This window comes from Hibiscus syriacus, unplaced genomic scaffold (genome assembly GCF_006381635.1).
Source record: "Hibiscus syriacus cultivar Baekdansim isolate YM2019G1 unplaced genomic scaffold, ASM638163v2 tig00110202_pilon, whole genome shotgun sequence".
In the NCBI taxonomy this organism is placed as follows: Eukaryota; Viridiplantae; Streptophyta; class Magnoliopsida; order Malvales; family Malvaceae; genus Hibiscus; species Hibiscus syriacus.
Genome location: NW_024062625.1, coordinates 129,480 through 155,729, shown reverse-complemented (window position 1 = coordinate 155,729; position 26,250 = coordinate 129,480). Strand labels below are relative to the sequence as shown.

Here is a 26,250-nt window from a genome sequence, read left to right as displayed (position 1 = left end):
TGTTGAATAAATAATATAAAACCACAAGGTAAAAAGGTTCATATATTTATTATGCAAAAGGAAAGGTGGACAATAGCAAAGAGGCATCAAGGAGAAAAGAAAAGTCAAAAGGGGGAGGAGACTATTCTTTACTCTGTCTCCCGTTCTACCTTCTCCTTGAAGTCTTAAGGTAGTCTGCCCTTATCGCCCACAACTGTTCTGCCACGGATTTCATTTGGGGCCGATCAATCCTTGTGGGTGCTGCACATTGAAATGCCAAAGCAAATATCTTCATTAATATCTCAGCATCTACCACTTCTTCCATCATACCATCCACCAATTCAATTACGTGCCCTTCATTATACTTACGGAATGCCTGCACGACATTTGAAAACCATAAGGTATCATCGAAAACCGCTTTTTTAATAATTTAAAGAGAATGAAGGTCAAGCTTACCCATTTAAGTGTGACACGGTCCGGGTAGGGTCTTTTCAACTCCACTGGGCGGCGGCCTGTCAAAATTTCTAGAAGTACAACCCCGAACGAATACACATCGCTCTTGGCCGTGAGGTGATAGGTTTTCATGTACTCAGGATCTAGGTAGCCGACAGTTCCTTTCAGTTTGGTTGAAATATGTGTTTGGTCGGAGTCCATGGGACCAACTATTGCAAATCCAAAATCTCCCACTTTAGCTCGCATGCTTTCTGTCAAAAGTATGTTGGATGACTTCACGTCTCGGTGAATGATTTGCTTCCCTAATTCATCATCAATACGACCAATTAGGCATTGTTTCATTTGATTATTCATTTCTTTATTTTCTCACCTGCATAGAGATGCAGATAAGTAAGGCCATGAGCAACATCAATGGCGATTTCAAGACGCTGATTGAAATCCAAGATCTTGCCACGTTGACCTGCCATGAATTGCAGGAAAACAATTTTTTGAATCTATTTTTGACATAAAACTGGAGCAGTTATTAAGGTCAAGAGGACTTACCATCCAAATGATCTCTGAGAGTGCCATTGGGTACATATTCTGTAATAATAAGGCGTTCATCTCCACTATCGACATAACCAAGTAACTTCACGAGGTTCCGATGATCGATGTTGGCTAAAAGTTCAACTTCACTGCTGAACTCAGTTTGCAGCTTCTCTAGATGTTCCTGCACAATTGTTTTATGTAAAAAAAAAACCAAAATATGAGACAAGCACTGTTGCAGAAATAGTATCTCCATGCCCATGGTCATATTTACTCACCTTCTTTGCTCTTTTAACGGCAACAAACTGACCAGAACCTAGGAGGGCCTTGTAAACAGTTCCGAACCCTCCTTCACCTATCTGAAGTTCCGGCGAGAAATTACAGGTAGCTCTAGCCACCTCTGTCATAGTCAGATGCACTGATCCTGTTCTTCCAAGTTTCGGAGACATTGGTAATAGGGAAGGATTAGGCTGTACCCTTAGTAGGGTGGTCGGAATTGTTTCCGGTGGAAAATGAATATTCATTTCCATATGGGAAGCTGAAACCAATGCAAGAACAGATACAAACAGTATGGATACTTTGAAAGAACTAGTATGGCTTTCATATATGCTTTAATTTGACCAAATAAAAGCTTAGGTAAAGTTAAGGCTCACATGAATTCGAATCCTGTGTAATAACAGTGTGGGCGTTTGCTCTCTTTCTCCAACAAATACAGCAGCAGCAACAAATACAGCATGTCAGAAGAACTCCAGCTGCTATCATCAGTATTATCGTCCAGTCCGGATATCCTTTGATGTGCTTCTGGTTCGAGTTAAGATCAGCTCTATAATTTCCTATCTCCGGCTTCCCCAATAACCTCCTTCCTCCTCCTACAGGTACAAATCAACTGTCAAAGCTATAATCCATTGATAAAGACTCCAAGAAACAATTTTTAAGCATAAAATATAATCGTTACCGGACAATAGGTCCGAACCACAGTAATTTGTTGCATCATTGTAGCCTTCAAACACACAATGATCTGCATGGTGTAACTGTATGGTCTTGCAGAACAAAACTCTATCTACTAAATCGCCGTTCAAATAAAACAATTCATCACCATATGAAGTTGAATAGACTATGTTATCATCACCAAAAATCTTGGACTTTACTTCCATGGATGCTGCGAAGAATATTGATAATTGCATAAACAGCACTAGACTAAACATAGAAGCAACCATTCTCATGAATTAATGAAAACGAAATCACAAATGAATCATCATTCATCACCATATCATTGAAAGGAAAAAAGAAAAGAAGAAAAACAGTGGTTTCTCTTTTATCTTCAAACTTGAACAAAGGAAAGAGATACCAAAGCAACAAAAGGAGACGACTGAATTTCTGTTTTTTTTCCTTCTATGATGCCACTGCAAAGCATGACCGAGGTCTTCACGGTTGAGTTGACTGAATCCCTCAAGGTCATATATATTAGCTAGCTGTTTTCCCAACCATAAACTTTTGGATCTAAACAATCTGATTTATGTATATAAATTCAAAGGAACGTAAAGGAAGGTTTGCTTTGAATGTCTCGTGATGTTGAATAATCTTAAGTAACTCTCTACGCTAGAGTAAATAGCAATGACGTAATTTTAACAAGTAAAAAACCATTGTTAAACATGGAGACTTAAGACCAGAGTAGCTGAGTAGTGTGAGTCACAGTCATAGGGTGTAGCATCTCTGTCTTATTTGTAATGTCTTTGTAGTAATTTCCAGGACTTCTACTTTTTATACGTTTTTGTCATTGGATTTTTATGAAGGCTTAGAACTAGGGTAGAAAAGTAATGTTGTCTTAGTTTAGGTTTTAACCCATTTGATTTTTTTCCTTATCGTAGTTTGCTATCGCTGACTTTTGGGTACCATTCTCTTCATGTTTCCTCTTTTTGAATTTAGTCAGGTCTTACGTTTCTGTATATATGCAGTGATTTCTACGCAGAGATTTATTTGTAGGTATTACTTCATATTACAGACGCATATATGAAGACGGCATAAGAAGACTGTTTAACTATGTATTTATATAATTATTTATACATTCATTGTATTGTATATTTATTTTAAAAATTTTTGACTGCCGGAGGTCTTCCACTGAAGCTATTCTCAACCTGGCGTTGGGTGTAGCCTACTACACTACATCCCTTATCCCATCGTATATGAAAATAGGATTTTGTTGTTGTTTTTTTCACTTTAGAAATGAAAAAAAATCTCTTTAGATAGTAATATTCATTGTGAGTATATGATACGGCAGCGAATAGTCAACTTTATAATATTATTTTCCTTTTAGACTCTCATCGATGATTCACTAGTTTTCCATTATATTTGGATTCTAATAGAAACGAATTATTAAACAAAAGATATAATTCTCTTATTTTTTAAAAAAATTAAAGTAAATTATAAACATCATTTATTTTTGAAAATAGTTTTGCTTTAGTCATTGAACTTACAAAAATCCAATTTAATCACTCAACTTTTGATTTACTTCATTTTTTATCACTCGAACGCTAAATCAAAGATAACAATGTGATGTAATTTTTTTGTGTGATGTAGGCTATTTTTTGCTGACGTGAATGTGATTTCATTTTTTTCTTCAATTTCATCATTTTCCTAACAACTTTAAAACTCTTAAATATTAGTCTCCATCTTATGCCAACATCGACGCCATCACTATCCGACGTGTTCTACGATCACTCCAAATATCAAAGAACTCGTCTCATTGTCTTCTATCCCACTATCAATTTATTTTTTCTCAAAATCTCCTTAATAACTCATGAAACATCAACCTAAAATGCAAAGACAAAAGATTTTGATCTACTCATCCAGTCATTATGAAATCAGAACATATTGTTTGTCTTTTACTTCCCCGCTTCCCATAGTTGGAATTTAGAAAAAGATACTCTAACATGTCAAGGTTAAAATTTTAAGAAGGAAGATTTTAAAGATATTTTAACAAAGTTAAAAAAATTGAAATCTTTTTATATTTTTAAAATGTCGTTATTATGTCATATTATCGTTAAATAATTAACGATGGAATGAAAAAAAAACATAAAAGAAAAGGAATACCTCTGACATTTACGTATCCATTGGAAAACGTGGTCCATCCAATCTGGGCCAGAACGAGCTCATCTTGAGATTGCATTGCACTGCGGGTTCAGCTCATTGAAAATCTTATTGGATTAAACACAAGGAAGTGTTCCAATTCAACTCTCGCCTATTTTGCTTAATTTAATTAAGTCAAATATCCCGCATTAAGTTACTGACTAATTCCAACGTACAGTTTACACCTTCATATTCCGACACATGGACACATACAAGATATCAAAATCTAGAAGAGAAAAAATTAATTAAAATAAATTTGTAATAAATAAAACAAATAAACTGTGATGCGAACCATACAACAAGAACAAATCTGACTCAAGATTAACATCATTGTTGATTCATTTTGTTTTGGTTAGATCTTTGCTGTTCTTCCTTATTGGGTGGTAATTCAAACGTGATTCGTTATGTTTGGTTTAGATCTATAGATGATCGATCAGTGCCACTTCCTTGTTGATTGTTTATGATGGGAATTACTGAAAATGGGCAGGTTTTGTGATTGGGAGTGAGAGAGAATGTCCGGCGGGGGCAAGCAGAGTAGCTTCAGGAAAGCGCTCGGAGCCATCAAAGACACCACCACGGTTTCATTGGCTAAAGTCCACAGTGATTATAAGGTGGATTTAGCTGCATATCTAATAACAACAACGTCAATCCAGATGGTTACGATCATAATTCTTATTGGTCGTGCATGCATTTTTCCTGTTTTGCAGGAACTGGATATTGCGATAGTGAAGGCCACAAATCATTACGAACGCCCTGCAAAGGAAAAATACATTAAAGGTGGACGCCCATTGTCGTATTCATTTTTAGCACTTTTATGGATTTGTTATACATTAAGACTCTTCTTGTTCGCAGCAATTTTCAATGCCATTTCAGCTACTAGGCCTCGGGCTGATGTTGCCTATTGCATTCATGCTCTTGCAAGACGATTATCAAGGACACATAATTGGGCGGTATGCCTGGATTACATACATACTGCAATAACATTCTTTCACAATTTGATGGACTGAATCTTTGTTTGGCACTTAGGTAGCATTGAAAACTTTAATAGTGATTCATCGTGCTTTGAGGGAGGTGGATCCTACATTTCATGAGGAAGTCATTAACTATGGAAGAAGTAGACGCCATATGCTTAACCTGTCTCATTTCAAGGATGATTCCAACCTAAATAGTAGCTTAATTATCTTTATCCTTTGAGAATCCATGTTACTATTCATTTTCAGAAAGCTTAAGTTCCTTGTTCGTGGAATTTTTTTAAAGTTTATATTAACCATTTGCTGCACAGCATGGGATTATTCTGCCTGGGTTCGCAGTTACGCCTCGTTCTTGGAGGAGAGGATGGAATGTTTCCGTGTCTTGAAGTATGACATCGATATGACCGGCCCCGTAAGGAGCTTATCTCTTTAAATTTATGGAGACCGAAACCGTCCGGAGATTTCATGGTTGTAAAACCTTCTTGCAGAGAACCAAAGATTTGGACACTGAAGAGGTGCTTGAACATTTGCCAGCTTTGCAACAACTTCTTTTCCGTGTTCTCGGTTGTCAGGTTTGTAATTCCTCTCGTTCGACTGTGTTAGTTCCATATCTCTGTGGGAACATAAATGGAATTTCCGTGCAGCCAATAGGTGCAGCCGCGCATAATCATGTGGTTCAGTTGGCACTTTCTTTGGTACGTTAATTTTCAAACATAGTACACATCTATGCTCCCAACGAGTTTGATTTGGAAATGAAATTCTCTTGTGTTTTGCCCTTTTGTCATTTCAAACAGGTTGCTTTAGAAAGCGTCAATGTTTATCGAGCTTTAAGTGATGGTACAGCCAATCTCATGGACAAGGTAAGCTGCGGTTTTAACCATTGAAATTCGAAACGAGATGCTTTTCTTTCGGTAAATCATATGTATATGACGCTCTGAACAAATGACAGTTCTTTGATATGCAACGTTCTGATGCCATGAGAGCTTTGAAAATATACAGGAGATCCAGGCATCAGGTAAATTGCTGTCCCAATATCGCTAATATTGACTCTAGCGTAAATGAACATGATTTAAAACTCTGGGGGAATTGTACACTTTGTATTTGCAGGTGGAGGGGCTTTCAGAATTCTATGAAGTATGTAAAAGGCTTGATATTGGGCGTGGCGAAAGATATATTAAGATAGAGCAGGTTAGGGTTCTTAAACTTTGGTTCCATCTGAAACAGATTAGCTTTGCCTTGAGCTTTATCAGGAAAATAATTTTCTTTCGGTGCTTATGTTGAAGCCCCCTGCATCCTTTCTACAAGCCATGGAAGATTATGTAAGTGAAGCTTCACAGGCTTCAACAGTGCGCAAAGATCAGGTCTAGAAGATAACTATCTATTTCACTATGCCTTTACAACTTACATGAAATTAAATATAATATATGTAAGCCGATGAATTTGTGCTAATTTAGACAGTTATATCTACTTTGAATTCATATTCCTGTTTTGAATTTTACTATTTTATGTTAGTCTTATGAAAAATTGACATGACAAACAGATTGAAAAACCCAAAGAAGTGTTGGCCATTGACTACAATAAAACCCCAGATGTGCAGCAATGTTCACCACTACCTCTTCTGTCCACACTGGAAGAAGCCGAAAAAGTAGAAGAGCCTATGGTTGAACCGTCTGATTTGTTTGTAATTTCCTAGTCTCTTTTATAGTTTCATCTGCAGCTTTCGCAGTTCCATTATGACCTTTTCTTTTTGTTACTAGGGTTTAAATGATCTTGCTCCAGTTGCATCAAAACTATATGAGAAGAATGCCTTGGATTTGGCTATTGTTCCCGTTGGTGAGTTTCAATGATTAACGCCATGAATCTTTGAATTTATAAGCTCCTAAACAATTCCTCTTGTATTGTTCTAAATTAGATCAACTCTGCTTCAATGGCTTATTTCTTCTTGTCAATTTGTGTTTATGTTTCCATGGTGGTCTTCCAGCTGAGCAAACAACTCCTGCCGCTGCTTTTGTTCAAGCAAATGGTACTACAGGTTGGGAATTGGCACTCGTCACCGCTCCAAGCTCGAACGATACTGCCACTGCCACTTACAAAATGGTACGCATAACAAGGCTATCAGCATATTAGTTTGTAATTGCTTTGTGCCTTTGTCCAGGACTACAAACATTCGATGTCCGTTCAGACATCCACAGGTAACATGACATGTTCAAGTATGTTTTACTGATACTATTTTAATTTGGTATTAATCTAAAGGGCGGAGGATTCGACAAGTTTATGTTAGACAGTCTGTATGAGGATGCAATCCAAAGTAGCTACAAGAACGTCAGCTATAATCCATGGGAACCACCTCCAACGTCTGGCGCTATGATGCAACAACCGTTACATGACCCCTTTTACGCCTCCGACGTGTTCGCTGCTTCACCTTCGGTCCAGATGTCCGCAGTGGCCAATCAGCATCAGGCTTTTATGTTGCAGCAGCAGATGATGAAGATGGGTCCACAACAGCCGCCTTCTAATGCTTTCGGATATCCTTATGGTGCCCGCGTCCGCCCTTACAACTCCAGTATACCTTTTCAACCATATACAGGGCTTATGTAGATTCGTCGGACGAACAACGTTCGAATTTTGATCCATGGAAAATGCCTGATATGTTTAGCTTATTTAAAATTGTCACCAAATTTTTAATTGTTTACGAAGGCGTTTTGAGTTATATGTTAATATTTGTGAAATTTGTTATCATTGGCATTTGCAGAAGCAAATATATATATATATATATATTTATAATATGTGAAGAAAAAAGTGACAAACCATGATGTTACATCAACGAGGACGACAAAAAAAGAGTCCATTAAAAGACAGATTCGAACAGAACATAAGCGATAATCAAGGAAAGCAATAGTATCAGTGTCGCCCTGCAACACAACAACAATTCGTACTTGATGTTAAAGTCAAATGATATCAATCTCAGTGCATGATTTTGATATCGTAAATAGAATGGACTATACATACTTACGTGATCTTGCAATTACTCCACCACATAGTATTCTTGTAACGACGAGATTGACTTTTGAACCGAATTGAGTTCCCCTGCATTGAACTCGTCTTCTCCACCAGCAACTCCAACCGATTGCCTCTCTCCAATATTTTCAATCATTACACTCCGTAACTATGCATATAAATATTCAGAATCATATCAAGATATGACAATGAATGATATTTGCAAAATTTACCAACCTGGCTCATCTCCCCTTTCAAACGGTTTAATCTATCAGCATTGGGATCAGATGAGAAACGGTCCATCTGTTGACTCAAGACCCTGGAGAATTCCTCATTCATGGTGTAAGCCGAAGCTGACTGAATGGCACGACCATATGCCTTTACAAATCTGTGATGGACATCTTCAAGGAAAGCAAACAGAATTCTCCCTGTATATTCAACAACATTAATCAATTACGTATTGTATACGAAGCATAATTCAAAATGCCCTATAAGAAATAGCTTACTTCCGAAGGCATCATCGGCCATGAAAAGAGCGGTGAGACCATCGGTTTTGTAGACATGGAAAATATAACGATCGTGCGAAAAGGAAGAATTGGTGTCATTATTTCCTTGGCTCATATTTTCTAAAATCTGTCTAGCTACGATGCTCGCATTTGTCTTGGTTGCGCTAAACTCCGCCAAAACCGCCTGCCCCCTCGCCACCATCCCGTATAATATCCCCATTCTCAAGCAAATTGAAGATATCCAAGGCCGGAGCCGTGGAGGGCTGAGGCTAGTATATGTACAAGAAACCAAAGAGGAGGGAAGAATTGGAATGAAGGAATATATAAAGGAATCGAGGTGCTTCGTCAATGACAACGGAAATAAGGACCACTTGGGATTTCAATGAAACGTGGATCAGTGATTCTGCGTTTGCAAATCAAAACCCTCACTAACACTTCATTATTCGACACTATCTCTCTCGCCCTTTCCTTTCTATGTACACGTTTATTCTATACTATAAACGTAATTAAAATGTTTTATATATAAATTTTAATTTTAATAATTTAACTTTCAATAGGAGTGAAATTTTAAATTAATATAAAACACACTTCAATATCTATCAAATTTTATTTATTAAAATATCTAGTTTTTGTATAATTTTTAGCTCGCGAGTTTTCGAATCGAGTCGAGCTTAATTTTGAAATTTTTGAATTCAAGTCGAACTCATCAATACTCGAACTCGACTCAGCCCATTTACGGCCCTAGTTGGCCCAATGTTCAACTCACAGGCCTTCAATAAATTTATTTCTATGGCTTGTATTAAATTTTGGGGTGCTGAGTCCAAATGTAATTAGGAAAATAATAATAAATAATTAACATATTTCAATATTTAGTATTAAAGATTCAAATGTTATATTTAATTTGAATTAATTACAAATAATGTAAAACTTTTGCAATTCATTTAGCGTTTTTATATGTTTTTTTAAGATTATTAGATTAACTAAATTTATTAATTAAGATTTAAAATTTTTAATTGAAATAATTCATTTTTTGTAACCATCTATTTATTTTTCTACCGTAAATTTTAACTATCTAATTTTATTCATCCAATTATCTAACTCAAAAAATTTACATTAAGAACTTACCTTATATGTGTGTGTATGAATAGCTGTAAAACACTTGAGTGCGTATAAAATAATCCAAACATGATGACCTACATAAACATATGCATAGGAATCCGAGGAGCACAAAATATATTACGATAAAGAAAATTTTCCGTTTAGAAAAATTTCAGATTCCCATACAACTTAAACTATCTATACTTATGGACTAAGGTGAGAATGAATGGTTACTTGATATACAAGGAACTGAGGGATCACTTCAAATATATTAATAACCCCTTATCAAAGAAAATGTTAATAAAATATAAAATCGAATCACTTTCTTTAAAGGATGCCAAAATAAATAAAAATATACAGAAAACGGGTTATTGGATAAATGAATAAAATTTTCAAACGTAAATATATAAATGAATTTTTAACAAATAAAATTTACAAAATGGGGAGCTTTTTTAAATAAAAATAAAATGCACCATATCCACATAGAGGATAGTATAATCTGCTCGAGCAGCCTGCTTTCATGTGGCCCCTATGTCGCAAATGGAAATATTATTAATGATGGTTTACGGTGGTTGACCTTGATAAATAATGATTGAAATTTAGACGCATGAAGAGAATTTTTTTTTTTGAGTTTTATATGAATATAAACCAGTTCCATTTTGTTATAAATTTAAATTTTTTAAAATGAAATCGTTTTTATATCATTTATTAGATAATTAAAATAAATATAAATGACATGAGAAGAAAATTCATTGATGAAGAAAACAATTTATCCTATCCTAATCTACTAAGTTAACGATATAGTACGTAATAAGTTACGTTGATATTAAATTATTGTTGATACTAATTGGTCTTTTTTTAAATGGTAGTGTTGTCGAAACGTAATGAGTTAAGAAATAGAGTTAGAAGGATCCAAATTAACTCTGTCGACCTCCCTCCATATCCATCTGTTCCTTAAATAAGAAATGAGAGTAAAATGTATTTCCATATACAAGCTAGAAGCCAAGAGGAAATGCTGATAACATAGCAAATGTTGATACAAAGATTCATGTATTTGTAAAGGGCATTGCCAACTAGCAAATTTTGGCAGCTGCCTCTCCATCCTAGCCCAGCTTAACGTGATTTGCTTCTTCTCCTAGGGCTCGTTCCTCCTCCTTGTTTGTATATAATTCCTGCTTGGCTAGTTGGCTACCATCATTTTTACACATTTCCACTCAAATCTCTCTTTTCTCTTTGGGTTTGAAAATGGAGTCCGGCAAAGTATCAGCTCTGCTGGTTGTTTGCATGCTTTTCATTTCCTCGGTGACTGCAATTCTTGGGTGCGGTTCATGTAGGAAGGCATCATCAAAGCATCGAAAGCCCAAGGGAAAGTCCCCGACAGGTCCCATCACTTTGCCTCCCCTCGTTAAACCTCCAATCAATTTGCCACCGGTTGGGCTTCCTCCCATTGTGAAGCCACCCATTGGCCTCCCTCCGGTTACAGTTCCTCCAGTAACAGTTCCTCCGGTTATTACTAAACCGCCAAGTGGAAAAGGAAAATCCTGCCCATCACCACCGAGCAAGGACACTTGTCCTATCGACACGCTGAAACTGGGTGCATGTGTGGATCTCCTGGGAGGTTTGGTGCACATTGGTCTTGGTGACCCTGTCGTGAACGAATGTTGTCCGGTTCTTACAGGACTGGCTCAGCTCGAAGCTGCTGTCTGCTTGTGCACCACTCTCAAGCTCAAGGTTCTCAACCTTAACATTTATGTGCCGCTGGCTCTTCAGCTCCTTGTCACTTGTGGGAAAACACCCCCTCCTGGTTACATCTGCTCTCTCTAGAACCAAGTTAATTACTTCTGTTTAATTTATATAACCAATCTTAAACTGCTTGTTAAGCATCTCGTTTGAAATATGGTTTTCATTTTATTTTTCCAGTACTACTTTTTTAGGGTTCAATAATAACAATGGTTTTGTAAGTACCCACTAATATTTTTTGTACGTCTATATATATATATATCAGATAAAAGAATGCAGAGTCCTTCTACTAAGAAATGACATTTTTTGCTGCTGTACCAAACAATTATTACATTACATGAGCTTTGTTCCTCATTAGATTTCCTTGCATGCGGTTCTGTAGGTTGGTAGGTTGATGGAATATCCATGATGAAATCGACACGAGAGGATGTCGAGCTTTCTCTTTCTTCCTTTCTCAATTGGACTGGAAATCTAATGCAGTTCTTATTGTAACACCAATTTTTTTCCACTTTTGTTTTAAAGGATTGTTGCAAGTGTTTCTGTATCTCAGACAATCAAGAATGATATTTTTCTTTGTTCATGATTTTCCGGGATTCTCAATTCGTTGCTTTATGGTAGCTTTATAAAAAAAATATACTATCATATTATGTTTTTCTGCTCAGACAAGAAATATAGTGTTTATAAAAAACACTTCCTTCGTACAGTGAAATGCATGTGAAAAGAGATATAAGAGAAGTGTAATTTTGCAGATATTGAACTCAAGTCTATTGAATATCATTTTGTAACTCAGTTTCATCACAAGATGTACTAAAAAAATGTCCTTTTGAACGTAAAACAATGGGAATGAATAAGGAAACGACAGTGCGGAACTCAATGATTCAGTTTTTGGTTTGTATTGGATCAGAAGATGAAGTGGGGGAATCAATCAGAATTCACAAGAAGGCTAAGGTTAAAAGCTATAGCACATGAACCTTCTGTCTCTATCCTTTACTAACATGTGGTGTCTGCTGATTCTCTTCATCAACAGTACACTCTTCTGCCACAATTATTTACCAATCAATAATTATAAGCAGTACGTTTCTGAAATGAAATGTTTTCTCCACAACCATAATGGATTCTTTTTAAAACCATGGAAGGGACATATTCAAACAATTAAATAAAGAGAATTTTGTATAATGTAAATAAAACATGTTTTATCTCAGCATAATTGAGTTTTGACTGATTATATTTTAAAATATTATCAAATAATTGGATTTGAAAATAATTAATAAAGATATTCATTATAACTAATAGGACCATTATATTTTTAATTCTTACAGAATTTAAAGCAATTTTTATAGAGAATTGAGAATCAGGAATTACACAAGTAGTTAAGTTGACGGTGCATAATTACTCTTTAGCAATCAAACATGTCTACAAGATTATGGTTCATTATAATTACAAAAATATAATTTTTATCTAATTATTACCTTAAAAATTTACATATAAGCATCAGTCTACAAGTACTTGATTACAAATTACACCAAACCCAAAACCACCACTGATACTGTTTGTTGGACAAAAATCAGATACAGATGCCCTGCATTAAAATCAATTCTCCAGGAAAAGGATTCAATCATGTTCATATAGTAGACGATAAAATTCATCACCGTCATTGTTGTCTGCCTCATTTTCATTCAGTTGTAACTGAAGATGCGGCGGTTGTTCCCCTTCAGCGGGATTGTGGTGGCTCAATCCGGTCCTTCGATAGAACAACTCTCTTTGATTGTTCCAGCTTTCATCTATCTTCTCAACTATTTCGCTTAGAGGTTTCTCATATTCTGTTATCTGCTTTATGTTCTGAACATCTACCACCTCTCCAACCTCTTTAAGAAGAAATAAAATTGAAAATGGAATAAGAAAACGATAAAGAGATACTTGGGAAATAAAAGAAACCATAAACAGGTTAAACCAAGCAAACAGGAAAAACTAGATTATACAAACCATGAGTAGTGGAACAGTTTCAGGGAGTAATTTCACACTTATAGGTAATAGTGTAATACAGAATTTTAACATCGATGCAGAAAGAAGCAGCGACAAAAGGTTAAAAGACATCCATGTACAAATCATTTGGAAACAACATGAAATGATGAAATCGTGGATACAAATGTGAGGCAATTGTAACTGACCCACGGAACATAACACATAAGCCAATATATCAAATGAAGCTGCTTAATCTTAGCCACACAAACACAATCGTTTGCTAATGACATGCTCAAGGTCAAATGACTTAAATCCAGGCTCCAAATGATAAGAACAGCGCCATCCTGATAATAAAGCGGTCAGTTTACAACTATATGCAGTCGTGTTTAGGCCTATTATAAAAGTTGATAGAGTGCCAGAGTAGCAAAGGATGTACCTTCGATGGCTTTTCTCTTAGCCACTGCATATTCAGTGGACATTTTCTTTATCTTATCAAAGTCAACCTCCATACCCTAGTACATTTAGGGTTAAGAGCATATATCACATAATTAGAAATAGTCAAAAGCAAAAATAATTTGATAAATATTATAAGAACAAATTCATGGCACCAGTTGAATGCATTTTAAAGCTACTGTTGTCTATAGACCGAAAGAGTGCAAGTTAATTGCAACCATTCGAAATTTTGAAATTGAACATACTGATCTAAAATTTATGCACAAATGCCTTCTGCAATACTAGGGATTGCAACCAGATAAGGCTGGTAAACTGCTTTAACTTCAAATAACATCCTCAGTACCACTTACAATTAGAAGGCATTTGTGTCCCTTCCAATAGTAGTAACCGCAGAATATAGGAACACTAATACATGCCTTCAAAAGTTCCATCCACTTCCTCTCATTATTTTATATAATGGATTGCATAACTTACCAAGTCCATGTGGATGCATCGCTCAATGTCAGTATCGGTAAATAACCTATTAGCAAAGAGGAAACCATCAAAGACATACAGAAATGTTAAAACAAAATTCATAACAAACAAAACAAAACAAATTCGTAAACGATGGATATCTGAAGCTACTTCTCATATGCAACTTGTATTCGTGCATCTTGTAATTTTGTGAGACTGTTAATCGTCTCGTTAACTGAGCTTTCATTCAAGTCTACAAGCCCAAACAGAAACATATCTTTTTCCAGCATCCTTTTCACCAAGGTAGGCACTACTCTTATACCCATTTCTTTTGCCTCAGCAACTAGGCTTGTTAGTTTCTTCATCTCTCCTGTCAGTTAGAGCAACAAACAAATGAAGAAAAACAAAACATAGAGCACAAAATATTACTAGTTGTTGTAAATACCAGGGGATGCCTAACTAACAAGAATAATTTTAGCATTCCCGTTCTCATTATTACTGGTTGTTAAAAATACCATTCAGGGGGAATATTAACTAATCTAATGTAAATGTGCAAACATACCAAGTGAGAGATAAATCTTGAAAGGCGGGTTGAATGGTTGAGTTTCATATAGGCAGTAGAGGCAATAGAGCCCTCCAAGTCTGCAAGTTAAAGATTCAACATTGATCATGTGACCTGCATAAACGTGTAGGATAATCAGCAATGGAGAAAAAAAATCCTATTTTCAGAAAAGTGGCAAAACTAACAACCACACGGAACTTAAAGTTTAAAACTTAAAAAAAAATAGGGAAAAAAAAACTGACATACCAATAGTATGCGCATAAAGTGATTGCATAAAGAAAGCTAAGTTTGTAGGACTGGCCTCATAAATGTACGAGAATTTCATCGATAACCATATTCTCTTCATGTCATTCAAGGTTGATGATTCACTCTGTCAACACCAATTCCAGTAAAAGTTTAATACAAACAGAAAAATACCCAGAGCCAAAATTATGATGAAATTGAGGGGGGGAAAGTGCCTGAACAAACTCGTGAATAAGATCGTCAATATCTTGTTTGAAGGGAGACAAATCCATACTCAGATTTTACCTTGGGGTTCTCCTGAGCTAACCCTTATTCCTAATCATCCCATCAATTGTGATGAAGAAAGAAAGAAACGAAAAGAATTTTAGTAGCGAAGAGACAAAATCCAAAGGAAGGGGCTAGGAGAAGAAATACGAGAGAGAATGATGAAAAGAAGAAATAAATATTTATGGATTATAGGTGGAGTGTGAAATAAGGGCGGCGGCGAGCCTGGCGAAGGCGGGAGATGCAGGTGTGGTGGTTCACTATTGAGAGAGACAGAGAGGGGTTTGGAAGTCGGGTTCGCGAAGTTACAAATGAAAGAGTGAAAAGGAAACTGGAAGCGGGTTTTGGGTCTAACGAAGAAAAATAACGCAGAGAATATATTTGGGCTCACCCTTTTTACCAAAGGTAGCCCATCCATTCTCTCCCCAAACCCAATCAATTTTCTACTTGTTTAAGATTCTTTGTAAATTTCTTGACAAGTGATTTTTCAAAATTTCTAATTATTCTTTTCTTATTTAATGCATTACAATAAAATTTTATATTAAAATATTTAAATGATTTCGACTCTATGATATTGTTTTTGTGGATTACCTCGACTATAAAAAGTTACAAAATGATCTCCTGACAATATGGAGTTGTTTTGTTGAATCGCTCGACAATTAAAAGTTACAAAATAGTCTCTAACTATATGAAGTTGCTTTTTTTATTCCCTCGACTATCAAGAGTTACAAAATGACCATCAGACTATTCATTGTGTTCCAAACTCGTCATTTTCTATTAAAAATTTAACGGTAGCCTGATTTGACGTTAACCTATTGACTGATATGTGATGAAATTTGATCTCACAATCTCAAACAGCTATCATATCTCAGTTAGCATGATAACGTGCAGCTCAGTCGACCATTAATTTTTTAACGAAAAAAGACTTAAAACATAACGAATAGTTAGGTGACCATTGTATAACTTTCAATAGTCGATGGACTTAACAAAGCAACTCCCTACAACTGGAGACTATTTTGTAACTTTTGAGGAACTCAACAAAGCAACTTCCACTGTATCCTGTAGTCGGAGGACCATTTGTGTATTTTACCCAAAAATTTTAAAATTTAAAACTTTAAAATATAAACTTTATTTCATTATAACATTTTTTATTTTTTAAATTAAATACTTAAACATGTTCAATTTTATATCATCAATTATAATATAATAATAATAATATCAACTAAATTTAAAATCAATTGAATTTAATATTTTAAAAATCATTTAAGTGCCCAAATCCTATAAAAAATTCATAAATTTCTCAATTACGTGAATTTTCAAATTTTAATTGATTTATTTTTTGAATTGAGAAAGAGAGTCGAGGAGTTACATCAAACTCTTAAGTATGAGGGGGGTCATTGATATATCGATCTTAGGCACAAAATAAACTCAAATTTGAAGGAATCCCAGTTCTCTCAATAATCTTTTCGGGATTGGTGGCAAAGGAATACGCTCTCTTCCCGTATCCTCTTACTTCCTACAAACCCCTCTTCTTCCCCTCTTCCTTCTACCTTTCAATCAATCCATGGCTGATATGTATGCCTCTCCATCAAAGTTTCAGCTTAAAAATTTATCTTACACTAGATTTTCCCGGAGGTCTTCCACAAAAGCTGCTCTCAACCTTCGTTAGGGACAGCCTACTATCCTATATACCTTTACCCATTATATATGGGAATAGGGTAAACTAATTTTTTTTAACGCAATATTGGATAAGAAAATAGAAAGAAAAACTGATCTGTCAGAGATGATGATAAGTGGGGGAGTGTAGTGGTTAAAGAATGATGTCACAAATATGGGACAAAGGTTAAACTTTTCCTCCACAGATATCATGTAATTAAAGCTACCAGGGAATCTTCTCTGCAGAAAATGTAACTCTCCTTTTGAACCTACACTAAATTCAACAACGATAAAAAAAAAATACTGTAATTCAGATCAAATCTTCTCATTGTCAAGAACTTGTTGCAGTGTATATGGTTAAAAGAATGGTTCATGAAGGACGAAAAACCCACCTTGTAATTCAGCATCCGAAAGATTCTCTGAGACAAAGCTGCATGCTGCAAGAATTGTGTATCATACGTAATTCATGGGAAAGGAAGAGTAAATACTGTAACAAAAGGAAAATTGTGTGACAATTTTGAGAACTTAGAGCATAGCATACTTGGCATGGGGTACAATTCTCTCTTGTTCTGCATTAATATTGTAGCTTGCTGAAGGGATAGACACAAGTCCTGAATTGCCATCATGTTCTCCCACAGCTTTCTTGAGCTTTCATGATGTGCTAGACAATTATATATCAGGCAGCATGAGATTATGAATTCAGAGAAAGTTCAAGAAAGCTGTGGAAAAGCATGACCAGTACTTTTCAAAGAACATACAAAAAAAATCCATCTACCATCTCACAGAAAATGGATTCATCTCAGATCTCAAAAACCTCTCAAACAATCCTGGAAATTAAGCCTTTTTATTGACCAAAAAACACAGTGTAGTGGATGAAAAAGGAAGAAGAAGGGCATCCAAAGTTGAACGGACTACTCTTAACGATATGAAATCCGTAAGCCTAGGTTTATAGATAAAGAGGAGGCAGGTGAAGAAGCAAGGGGGGGGGGGGGGGGTAAGCCTGTAGGGTTTATTTTCACTAACAAACCAGCAGTTTTTATTCTACTCACGCTTTTCTTTGTTTTGTTTTACTTTACTAGTGAGTGCAGTGTGCGGTAACATAACACAGATGGATTAGATAAGAGAGGTACGGATTGCTTATGGTCCCCCAATCTTTATATTTATTTTTAACCTAAACTTGTAATTAATCATGATGTTACAAAATGTTTTTGTCATAAGTGAAATAGATAAATTTATTAATTTCTTGCAAGTGTAAATATGGGCAAGAAACTTAATTTTTTTAATTATGAAATTAAGATGATGTATATCTATATGTAAAAGGGGAGTAAAAAAATAATTATGTTTTTGGTTTTTTATATTTGTACGTATCATTAAATTGGGCAATTTTCCCCATAAATCACCGGTGATCGGTATATTTACCGATCTAATATCGGTCAGATTATATTTTCCGATCTAACACCTGTAACAGTAAAGTGCATCCCCTGAACCGCGCTATACACTGATTTGGTGGGTATAGCGCACCCCTTGCCCCGTGATATACGGTGATTTGGCGCCACGTGGGTATAGAGCGCCCCCTGATCCGCGCTATACCTGCGTATCTGACACGTGGGGTATAACGCGGTGCAGGGGGCGTGCTATACCCCTAAATACCCGACCCCTCACATCCCAATCCTCCCTATAAATACCCCCATTCTCAATCACTTTTATCACACCAAATTCTCTCAAATTCTCTAAATTTATCTCAAATACTCTCTCTTTTTAAGGTATATTTTATAATATTTTTACTATTATGTATTTACTTTATTTAATATTTTACTAATATAATTCTTTTGCAGATATATAATGAATAGTCCAGTCTCAGCACCATCCGCACCAGGCTCACGAAGCGGTTCTTCTGGTCGAGATGATGGTTCCTCCATGCTCTTCACATTTAGGTCGAAGAACCTACTACTTGCACGCATTCCCCTTGAATTGGAAGGCATATCGACATTGAGATCGAAAAAGCTCGCAGTCGAATGCTCCCCCTGGAGCTTGAAGCCATCGTGTCAAATGGAAACTGCACAGATGGTTGCGTCGATGGCATCTCCATATGGTCTAAGAAATTTGCAAATGAATGCCTTCCCCTTGAACTAGACGAGGTGTTGCCATACAGATTGTTCGTGGACCTACCTCAGTATATATCGTAAGGAGTTGCGAATGAATGTCTCCCCATTATGGCATTAAAATCATTACACATTACTGTAGTCGGGCTGTCAACTTGATCAACTTGTTCAGCCAGCTCATAGTGTGAGCTTAAAGATTGACCCCGAACAGCACACACTTGAACAAAATGTGCATACATCTCAATAGTGGCGTCTGAATAATTACTTTGAGCTTCAACCATCATTTGAACATCACCATTGTTCGAAAGTTCGAACGCTGTATAAGTTAATGACAACAATGATGTTGGAAATCTGTACTGCAACGACGATATTCTTCTATTACTTCAAAAATGAATCTTCCTCGAAATCTTCGTTATCAGCTCCTCAAGAGTTATGTTTCTCTTGAATGATATTTTAACACGCCCATTTGATACGAAAACAACGACAATTTCATCTTCTCGAATTTCACCATCATAATAAACAATAGCTGAAAGTCGCGCCATTCTTTGAATTTAAAAGTGCGGCAATATTATATCTGCAAAAAAATAACTTAAACAAACTTGATTAAATAAATTATATATAAACGAAAATATAACACAAATTTTTTTTTACACATCAACGTAAATAATTTAAATAATATAATTTTATATTATTACCTGCACCGCAAAATTATTTCGACGTATGCTCCCGCTTTTCAATTTTACAAACATACAAATTAATTGAAAATAATTAGTATAATATTTTTTCAAATAATGATAATAAACAATAAGTATAATTAAAAAATTATAACAAAATTACCTTATAACGAAAAATCACACGAACTTCTAAATTAAATATGAGAAGATTGCCATAACTATTACTCGTTGACGGAATTGTTGTATTAATTTATAAGAGAGGAGAGATGCAGGAGATGTGAGGAGAGATGCGGTATTTATAAACATATAAGGTGCGGTATCGGCACCTTGTTATATGTAATTATTATATAGCGTGGATTAGGGATCGTATTAAATATAATTTTGGTACGGCGTATAGCGCGGCCCTTGATTCGCGCTATACCCTTATGTGGCGTATAGAGCAGGGGGCGCATTATACCCCACGTGTAACCCAGTCAGCATATAGCGCGGTACAGGGCGCGCACTATACTCCACGTGGCGTCAAATCAGCATATAACGCGATTCAGGGGGGTGCGCTTTACTTCTACAGGTGTTAGATCGAAAAATATAATCTGACCAATGTTAAATCAAAAAAATAATCTGACCGATGTTAGATCTATAAATATATTCATCATCGATAATTTTTACGAAAAATCGCCATTAAATTGGAGACCTAAAATTTTGAAAATTAGGTGCTACGATGCGACTTTTATGGACACACATTGACGCTGATGGGATAGCCAGCCTTGTAACGTGATAAGGGTATTGAGTGACCAGTTTTGAACCCTTATGGACGGCATGAGTTTGGCAGTAAATCAATTTATCTATATTTTAAAATAAAATAAACCCTTTATTCCATTAATAATTTTAAGCTTTATTCCAAAAACATGAAATAAAAAATCGATTTTATCAAATAAAAATTGAACATTTACATCAAAATCAAATACTTAAACAAAATATTTACATGAAAATAAAAGAAAAGAAAATATGGTGACAAATCAAATTCCAATAATAATAATTTGATAATTCAAAACGTAATCGAGACGGGAAAATGTACGAAACAAAACTACAAAACGCATGCAGGCAAGTTTTATTTTAGGCAGTCCGAAATGTGAACAAGGCCGAAAATTTTAACGATCTCCACAAGCGTACACTTGATTGATGGGACACTGCTATATCCTTTTATAAATATCTGCTATAATCCTATACTTCAATCGTCTTAGGGTTAATTTTCACTATATTTTCCTGTTTTTATACACTCATGCAAAAACAAAATAATAATAATAAATAAACAAATAAAAATGGGCCCCATTTTCAACAGATCTCCAGCAAAACGGGCCCAATCATCAATTATGAAATTTGGATTCATCCACGTGCTTCCAGCTCTTTTATAATTTGTTTTTTTATTCAGTATTTATTTATTTATTTATTTTTGTTGAGGTTCTGAAATATTCTTTGTGGATCTACCAATAAAATTCAAATCTATCTTCTTTCATTTTGGTCCTACACAAGATTTTAATTCTAATTTGACAAAGTTGAACTTTTTTAATTACTTTGTATATCTAATAATACTGAGTTAGATCTCGTGCTTAACTTCAAACTATTTATTTTGTAATTTAGTATCAATTTAAATTTAAATTTTGTTTTAGTCTTAATTAAAAAAATAAAATTGAGATGCCTAAATTGTTCAATTTTAAAGTCGAAACTACAATGATGAAGCTAAATTTGATGAATTACAGCATACAGAATCCCTGCTGTCCTCGTACATGAAGAGAGGGGTACTTATGAAAGAATCAATGGAATGTCCTAAGCCAAGCAGTGCGAAAAAGGAAAATAAGGTAAATAGTAATTAATTTGTGTTTACAAGGATGGTCCCTATTCCTATCACCTTTCACTCGGAAGTCTAGGTAAAGTCCAAAAAGAAAATGATCACCATTGACAATTTTGTCAGCGTATAAAAAATAAATTGAAAGAGACTTCATTTTTTATATGAAGTAAAATTATTTTATTTCTATTAACGGGAGATGAAGCAGGCGACATGTTTAGATTATAATTAATATATTTCTGTGATTATGATTATGATTATTATAATTAATTATTATAATAGATAAATAAATTGATAATCAACACTATATACAAATTTAAATCATATCCATCATTTATAAAACTCTGTACATAAATAGATTCAATTAAAATTGAAGATATAATAGAAACTTATAGTATACATACAATAATTATTGTCGAACAACTTTTCTAAAGAAGGGTGCATTCGAAGGGATTATATATACATGTCTTAAAATATGTCTGAAAACAAAAGACGAGTGCTTCAACGAATCTCTGCTTAATTTAGGTTTTTGACGAAGATAAAAGAACATTGTCTCAGCCAAGGAACAGTTCGGTTCCTATCTGTGTATTTTTAGAGTTGAAGGGAGCACGATTGAAGACTGCATGGATGGAGATTGAACAAGTTTGAAATAAATTAAAAGTAAAAATCAAACTACTTTATTGATAAAAAAAATGAGCACAATTTTCATTCAAGTTAATTGCATCATATGTCCCTACATCATGATCCTCATATCAAATTGGTCCCTAAACTTTTAAGCATTCTAATTTTATCCTCAAACTATACTTACATTTTAAATCAACCCACAAACTTTTGAACATACCAAATTCATCCCCAAACTATAACCCTCGTTATATATTAACCCCCAAACTTTTAAATATTCTAGTTTCAACTTTGAAGTTTGATTTAAGGGGATATTATTGGAATATTCAGAAGGTTGAGGACTAACTTAGAAAAAAGGTCATAGTTCAAAAAATTGAGGACCAATTTAGAACGGGAGTCATAGTTTAATGATGAAATTAAAATATTCAAAAGTTTAGGGACCAATTTAGAATAAGAGTCATAATTTAGGAATGTATGGTGTAATTAAATCTCGTTCTCAACTTAAAACTCAATTATCTGTAATAAAGTTCAACTTAAAATCACGATAATTCAGTATTAATTAAAAATAAAGAGATCAAACTTCGATTTAGACATCACAAGGAGATAGGATAACTTACTCCCCAAACAATTGCAAAAAGGCACCATTTTTTCTACTCAATAGCATGGTCACCAGGAATAAAACATATAAAATATGCAGACTTCCAAACATGTTAGCATGGCCAATTGCTCGATTGTCGACAAAAAGCCTACCATCATTTTTTACTGTCAAAATTTCCAGTTCAAGTAAATAATCTGGAATACAAACTACCATGATGTCTTTTGTTAAAATAATCAAGGCTTATCTTTTTACTGCAGCCTATTTGTCTGTAAATTGAGAATAAGAAAATACACACCATATGGTGGCAGCATACCTATTGAATAAGATTACGACTTTTGGAGGCATAATATTTTAGCAAAACCTTTTCCAGGATTCGAGCGCAGAATTGCGCACAAATCATCCACAAAAGTCATATCCAATAATTAGTAGAAAACATCAGGGTTGAAACGGTCTGGGATGGAGCTTCTTTGCTGAGCCTGCTTCAAGTGCATTGTCAATGCATAATTGTTTACCTGTCGGGGCATCAGATCAAACGATTTTAATCAGATTCGAAACAATCAAAGTTGTATACTGAATCAGATTTCGAAAAATAAGATGGAAGTAGACATATGTAGATTATATAGGTAAGATGAAAAATGTACTTTGCTATATTTATCTAGTAAGGACTTTTCCTCATACTAATTCAATTTGAGGTATTGATCCAATCAAATAAAATATATATTTGTAATTACATACTCCAGCAGTCCAACTTTTTGCTCAGAATACCAACTTTCTATTTTTTGTCTCAAAATTATGGATATTATTCACCAAAAAATATTACTGATCGTGGTAAAAATTTTCTCCTCTTTTTCCGTTTGTAACCCAAGAACCATGAGAACCAACCTGGTGGAAATTTTGGGCCACCTCAGTTCCAGCTCGTACACGAATTGATTTCTTCAAAACCTCCAGTGCTCTTGAAGCACGAGCTCTGGCATCATTAATATTAGAAGCATTCAACATTTCTCTAACAAAAAGCTCCACGCAGTCTGAACCATCCATTGAGAGGACTTCTAGGGTTGTCTGTTCCTTAGCTGGAACATCTCCATTAACAACTATAGGAGCTACACCTACAACAAAAATAAGTTCTTACTAAGCAACTATTGATGCTAAATGACTTAAAGGCGATTCAGTGAACTATAGGAAGTGATAATTCTAGTTTCAATGCCATCCCATCCATATAAACTGCTAGGCCAGCCAAATAACAAAAAAGGAAGCAGTAATTTTATTAGCAATATCCACAGATCAAATTGCTAAGAAAGTTTTACATATTACACTGTACATTGTGCCAGTTTCTGGTTTCTGTAATTTGTTTAATTCGTTTGAGAGAGGGAAAGGGGCAAGGGAGGGACATCTACTTACCAACTACCCCAAGCCTTGGTGTTTCTTAGTGACTCATACAATACAATACACATTGCCCTTTCTTAAGTTCAGACATCCTAACATCACACTCGTAGACTTAAGACGCTACCAAAAGAAAACCACTTATTCAAACATGTTACATGGAATCAAATAACAAACTTCTTATTTGAATACCAATATTCCACTGTCATCAAATTATTCACGAAAACAAGTAACACAAATCTTCTTTGCTATACAATTATAAAAAAAAAAGCAACTAAAAAGTTCTTAACATGAAGAAGACATGGTCTCACAATAATTGATCTCAAGAATTGAATCCAAAGAGAGATGCAAAACCAAGTTAAAAATCTTGGTCAATCCAAAAGTCAAAAAATTGTCAGGAATATCAATCTAGATTTTTCCATTCATATAATTTCTGTTTAATTTTATACCAGCTTTATCATCCAGGGCAGCAACTGCATTTCTATCAGTAGATCCTAAACGAAGCTCATTCAGACTTCTAATAGCCGAATCCAGATCGCCTCCACATTCCTCAAACACTCTTTTAAGTACCTAAACCATTACGAACAAAGCATCGTTTCTCAGATACAATAAAATGTAATGCTCAAGTCAATTGAATATATATGATAGAATACAATGTTATTATGCATTAGAATGCCCTGTAAATTTTGTGTAACATAGAATTTGATCATAGAACCTGGAATTGAGTTAATTACAAAAATAAATCTCGTATTATAATAAATTTCAATTCCAATTCTAGCCCCAAATTCCTTTACCATAGAATTCTGCTTCAAAAGTTTTATTTTAGGGAAGTAAAGCAACTACATATAAGAATTAAGACATAACGAGAAAAAGTGGATGAGTGAGTTTGTAAATGAATGATGATGATAATGGTAATAATAATTTCCAATTTATATTATTTTCCAGAAATTAAAAATGAAACGAAAGAATTGTTTATTTTGCATACATATTAAAAAAATAGAGAAAAGCTTACCTACTTATCCATTTCAGGGAAAATAGCAATCAATTGATCGATCAAAAATAAGGGAGGCGGCGAAGAAGGAGAGAAAGAATAAGAAGAAAAACGAGAAGAACAACGGATTCTCTTAGAAACGAGAGGTGACGCACTCAATTCCTCAAAGAAAGATCTCTTCCCTGAAACTATGGCAGACATGTTTCAGCCAAATCGCCTGCTTTCACGACCTCTCTTTTTTATTTCAATCCCTCGTCTCCCTTTAAGATTATGAAATCTAAACTCAGTTTCAAAAACTCCAATCCGATCAATCTCGCATTTTCTCAAAACATAAACATAAAAGGGCTTCAATAACTCAGAATTTTCTTTTTCTCTACCGGTGGTAATTTGATAGAAAGGAATTCTCGTTGTTGTTGTTGTTGTTGTTGTAGCATTTGGAGAAATCAAAGAATTTGACATTTGTTATGTTTTATTTTTCCTATTTTATTTTGGTTATTATATGTTATTATGGCTGAAGGAAGACGGGGCAGGTAGTAGCCGCTTACCAGAAAAATACAGGAGAAATGGAAAAATTATACGGCAAACAAATTATTTACTTATTATTTAATTTTTATTTTGATCATTTAATTTTTATTTTTTTAAAATTATAATTAAATATCATGTTTTAATTTATTTTGATAAACTGTTATAAGAAAATTAATTATGACGTTGATATAATATTTTTTATTCACTTTTAATATTTATGTTACATTATTTTCTGTGATTGGATTAAGGCATGTGTTACTACTCCTAGGTATTCTGTTTCTTTGAATGGTAGTTTGGTCGAGTACTTTAAATGTGAAAGAGGGGTTAGGCAAGGAGATCCATTGTCTCCTTAGCTGACCCTATTCCCATATATAATGGGATAAGGGGAGGTAGGATAGCAGGCTGCCCTTAACGCCAGGTTGAGAGCAGCTTCCATGGGAGACCTCCAGCATTATGAATTGCCCACCGTGGGACTCGATCCCACGACCACAAGGTTAAGAGCCTAGGTATCCATTGTCTCCTTACCTA

At 34.8% G+C, this 26,250-nt stretch overlaps 4 protein-coding genes and 2 pseudogenes across 6 annotated transcripts; 2 read left to right on the top strand and 4 right to left on the bottom strand.

The window, feature by feature from the left end:
• Window positions 1-117: 117 nt before the first annotated feature.
• Window positions 118-2,217, bottom strand: LOC120218986 (calmodulin-binding receptor-like cytoplasmic kinase 3). Its single transcript, XM_039215850.1, has 7 exons — window positions 1,913-2,217; window positions 1,611-1,826; window positions 1,236-1,495; window positions 976-1,141; window positions 803-892; window positions 436-734; window positions 118-355 (listed from the first exon to the last, which is right to left on the bottom strand). The coding sequence occupies exons 1-7, from the start codon at window positions 2,178-2,180 to the stop codon at window positions 146-148; spliced, it is 1,509 nt and encodes a 502-aa protein (XP_039071781.1). The 5' UTR covers window positions 2,181-2,217; the 3' UTR covers window positions 118-145.
• Window positions 2,218-4,412: 2,195 nt separating this feature from the next.
• On the top strand, window positions 4,413-7,652 carry LOC120218969 (putative clathrin assembly protein At5g35200). Its single transcript, XM_039215832.1, has 16 exons — window positions 4,413-4,477; window positions 4,587-4,694; window positions 4,791-4,860; window positions 4,936-5,033; window positions 5,110-5,251; window positions 5,366-5,466; window positions 5,543-5,626; window positions 5,699-5,749; window positions 5,849-5,914; window positions 6,004-6,069; window positions 6,162-6,242; window positions 6,338-6,415; window positions 6,595-6,735; window positions 6,812-6,887; window positions 7,036-7,151; window positions 7,308-7,652. The coding sequence occupies exons 2-16, from the start codon at window positions 4,596-4,598 to the stop codon at window positions 7,650-7,652; spliced, it is 1,614 nt and encodes a 537-aa protein (XP_039071763.1). The 5' UTR covers window positions 4,413-4,477; window positions 4,587-4,595.
• Window positions 7,653-7,902: 250 nt separating this feature from the next.
• Window positions 7,903-8,777, bottom strand: LOC120218946 (annotated as a pseudogene).
• Window positions 8,778-10,848: 2,071 nt separating this feature from the next.
• Window positions 10,849-11,981, top strand: LOC120218940 (36.4 kDa proline-rich protein-like). Of its 2 annotated transcripts, XM_039215820.1 has the most exons (3): window positions 10,849-11,136; window positions 11,167-11,485; window positions 11,776-11,981. In XM_039215820.1, the coding sequence occupies exons 1-2, from the start codon at window positions 10,901-10,903 to the stop codon at window positions 11,477-11,479; spliced, it is 549 nt and encodes a 182-aa protein (XP_039071751.1). In that variant the 5' UTR covers window positions 10,849-10,900; the 3' UTR covers window positions 11,480-11,485; window positions 11,776-11,981. The 2 variants fall into 2 exon arrangements, 1 of the variants encoding a protein (XP_039071751.1); XR_005525271.1 differs by lacking the exon at window positions 10,849-11,136 and having other exon boundaries at window positions 11,143-11,485; window positions 11,778-11,981.
• Window positions 11,982-12,890: 909 nt separating this feature from the next.
• Window positions 12,891-15,630, bottom strand: LOC120218985. 2 transcript variants are annotated; one of them, XM_039215848.1, is made up of 7 exons: window positions 15,284-15,628; window positions 15,072-15,195; window positions 14,826-14,939; window positions 14,435-14,633; window positions 14,285-14,330; window positions 13,794-13,869; window positions 12,891-13,260 (listed from the first exon to the last, which is right to left on the bottom strand). In XM_039215848.1, the coding sequence occupies exons 1-7, from the start codon at window positions 15,338-15,340 to the stop codon at window positions 13,007-13,009; spliced, it is 870 nt and encodes a 289-aa protein (XP_039071779.1). In that variant the 5' UTR covers window positions 15,341-15,628; the 3' UTR covers window positions 12,891-13,006. The 2 variants fall into 2 exon arrangements, with proteins under 2 accessions (XP_039071779.1, XP_039071780.1); XM_039215849.1 differs by lacking the exon at window positions 12,891-13,260 and adding an exon at window positions 13,386-13,701 and having other exon boundaries at window positions 15,284-15,630.
• Window positions 15,631-23,642: 8,012 nt separating this feature from the next.
• Window positions 23,643-25,532, bottom strand: LOC120218945 (annotated as a pseudogene).
• Window positions 25,533-26,250: the final 718 nt, after the last annotated feature.

Excerpts from the sequence above, each read along its gene's own strand:
- LOC120218986 (XM_039215850.1), bottom strand. The coding sequence starts at position 2,180 with ATGAGAATGGTTGCTTCTATGTTTAGTCTAGTGCTGTTTATGCAATTA. Across the intron at positions 1,827-1,912 it reads TGGTTCGGACCTATTGTCCG|GAGGAGGAAGGAGGTTATTG; the intron begins GTAACGATTATA and ends TTGTACCTGTAG. Across the intron at positions 1,496-1,610 it reads TACACAGGATTCGAATTCAT|CTTCCCATATGGAAATGAAT; the intron begins GTGAGCCTTAAC and ends CATTGGTTTCAG.
- LOC120218969 (XM_039215832.1), top strand. The coding sequence starts at position 4,596 with ATGTCCGGCGGGGGCAAGCAGAGTAGCTTCAGGAAAGCGCTCGGAGCC. Across the intron at positions 5,915-6,003 it reads CAGCCAATCTCATGGACAAG|TTCTTTGATATGCAACGTTC; the intron begins GTAAGCTGCGGT and ends AACAAATGACAG. Across the intron at positions 6,736-6,811 it reads TTGAACCGTCTGATTTGTTT|GGTTTAAATGATCTTGCTCC; the intron begins GTAATTTCCTAG and ends TTTTGTTACTAG.
- LOC120218940 (XM_039215820.1), top strand. The coding sequence starts at position 10,901 with ATGGAGTCCGGCAAAGTATCAGCTCTGCTGGTTGTTTGCATGCTTTTC. Across the intron at positions 11,137-11,166 it reads ATTGGCCTCCCTCCGGTTAC|TACTAAACCGCCAAGTGGAA; the intron begins AGTTCCTCCAGT and ends TCCTCCGGTTAT.
- LOC120218985 (XM_039215848.1), bottom strand. The coding sequence starts at position 15,340 with ATGGATTTGTCTCCCTTCAAACAAGATATTGACGATCTTATTCACGAG. Across the intron at positions 14,634-14,825 it reads CAAGATTTATCTCTCACTTG|GAGAGATGAAGAAACTAACA; the intron begins GTATGTTTGCAC and ends TCTAACTGACAG. Across the intron at positions 14,331-14,434 it reads ATACAAGTTGCATATGAGAA|GTTATTTACCGATACTGACA; the intron begins GTAGCTTCAGAT and ends CTTTGCTAATAG.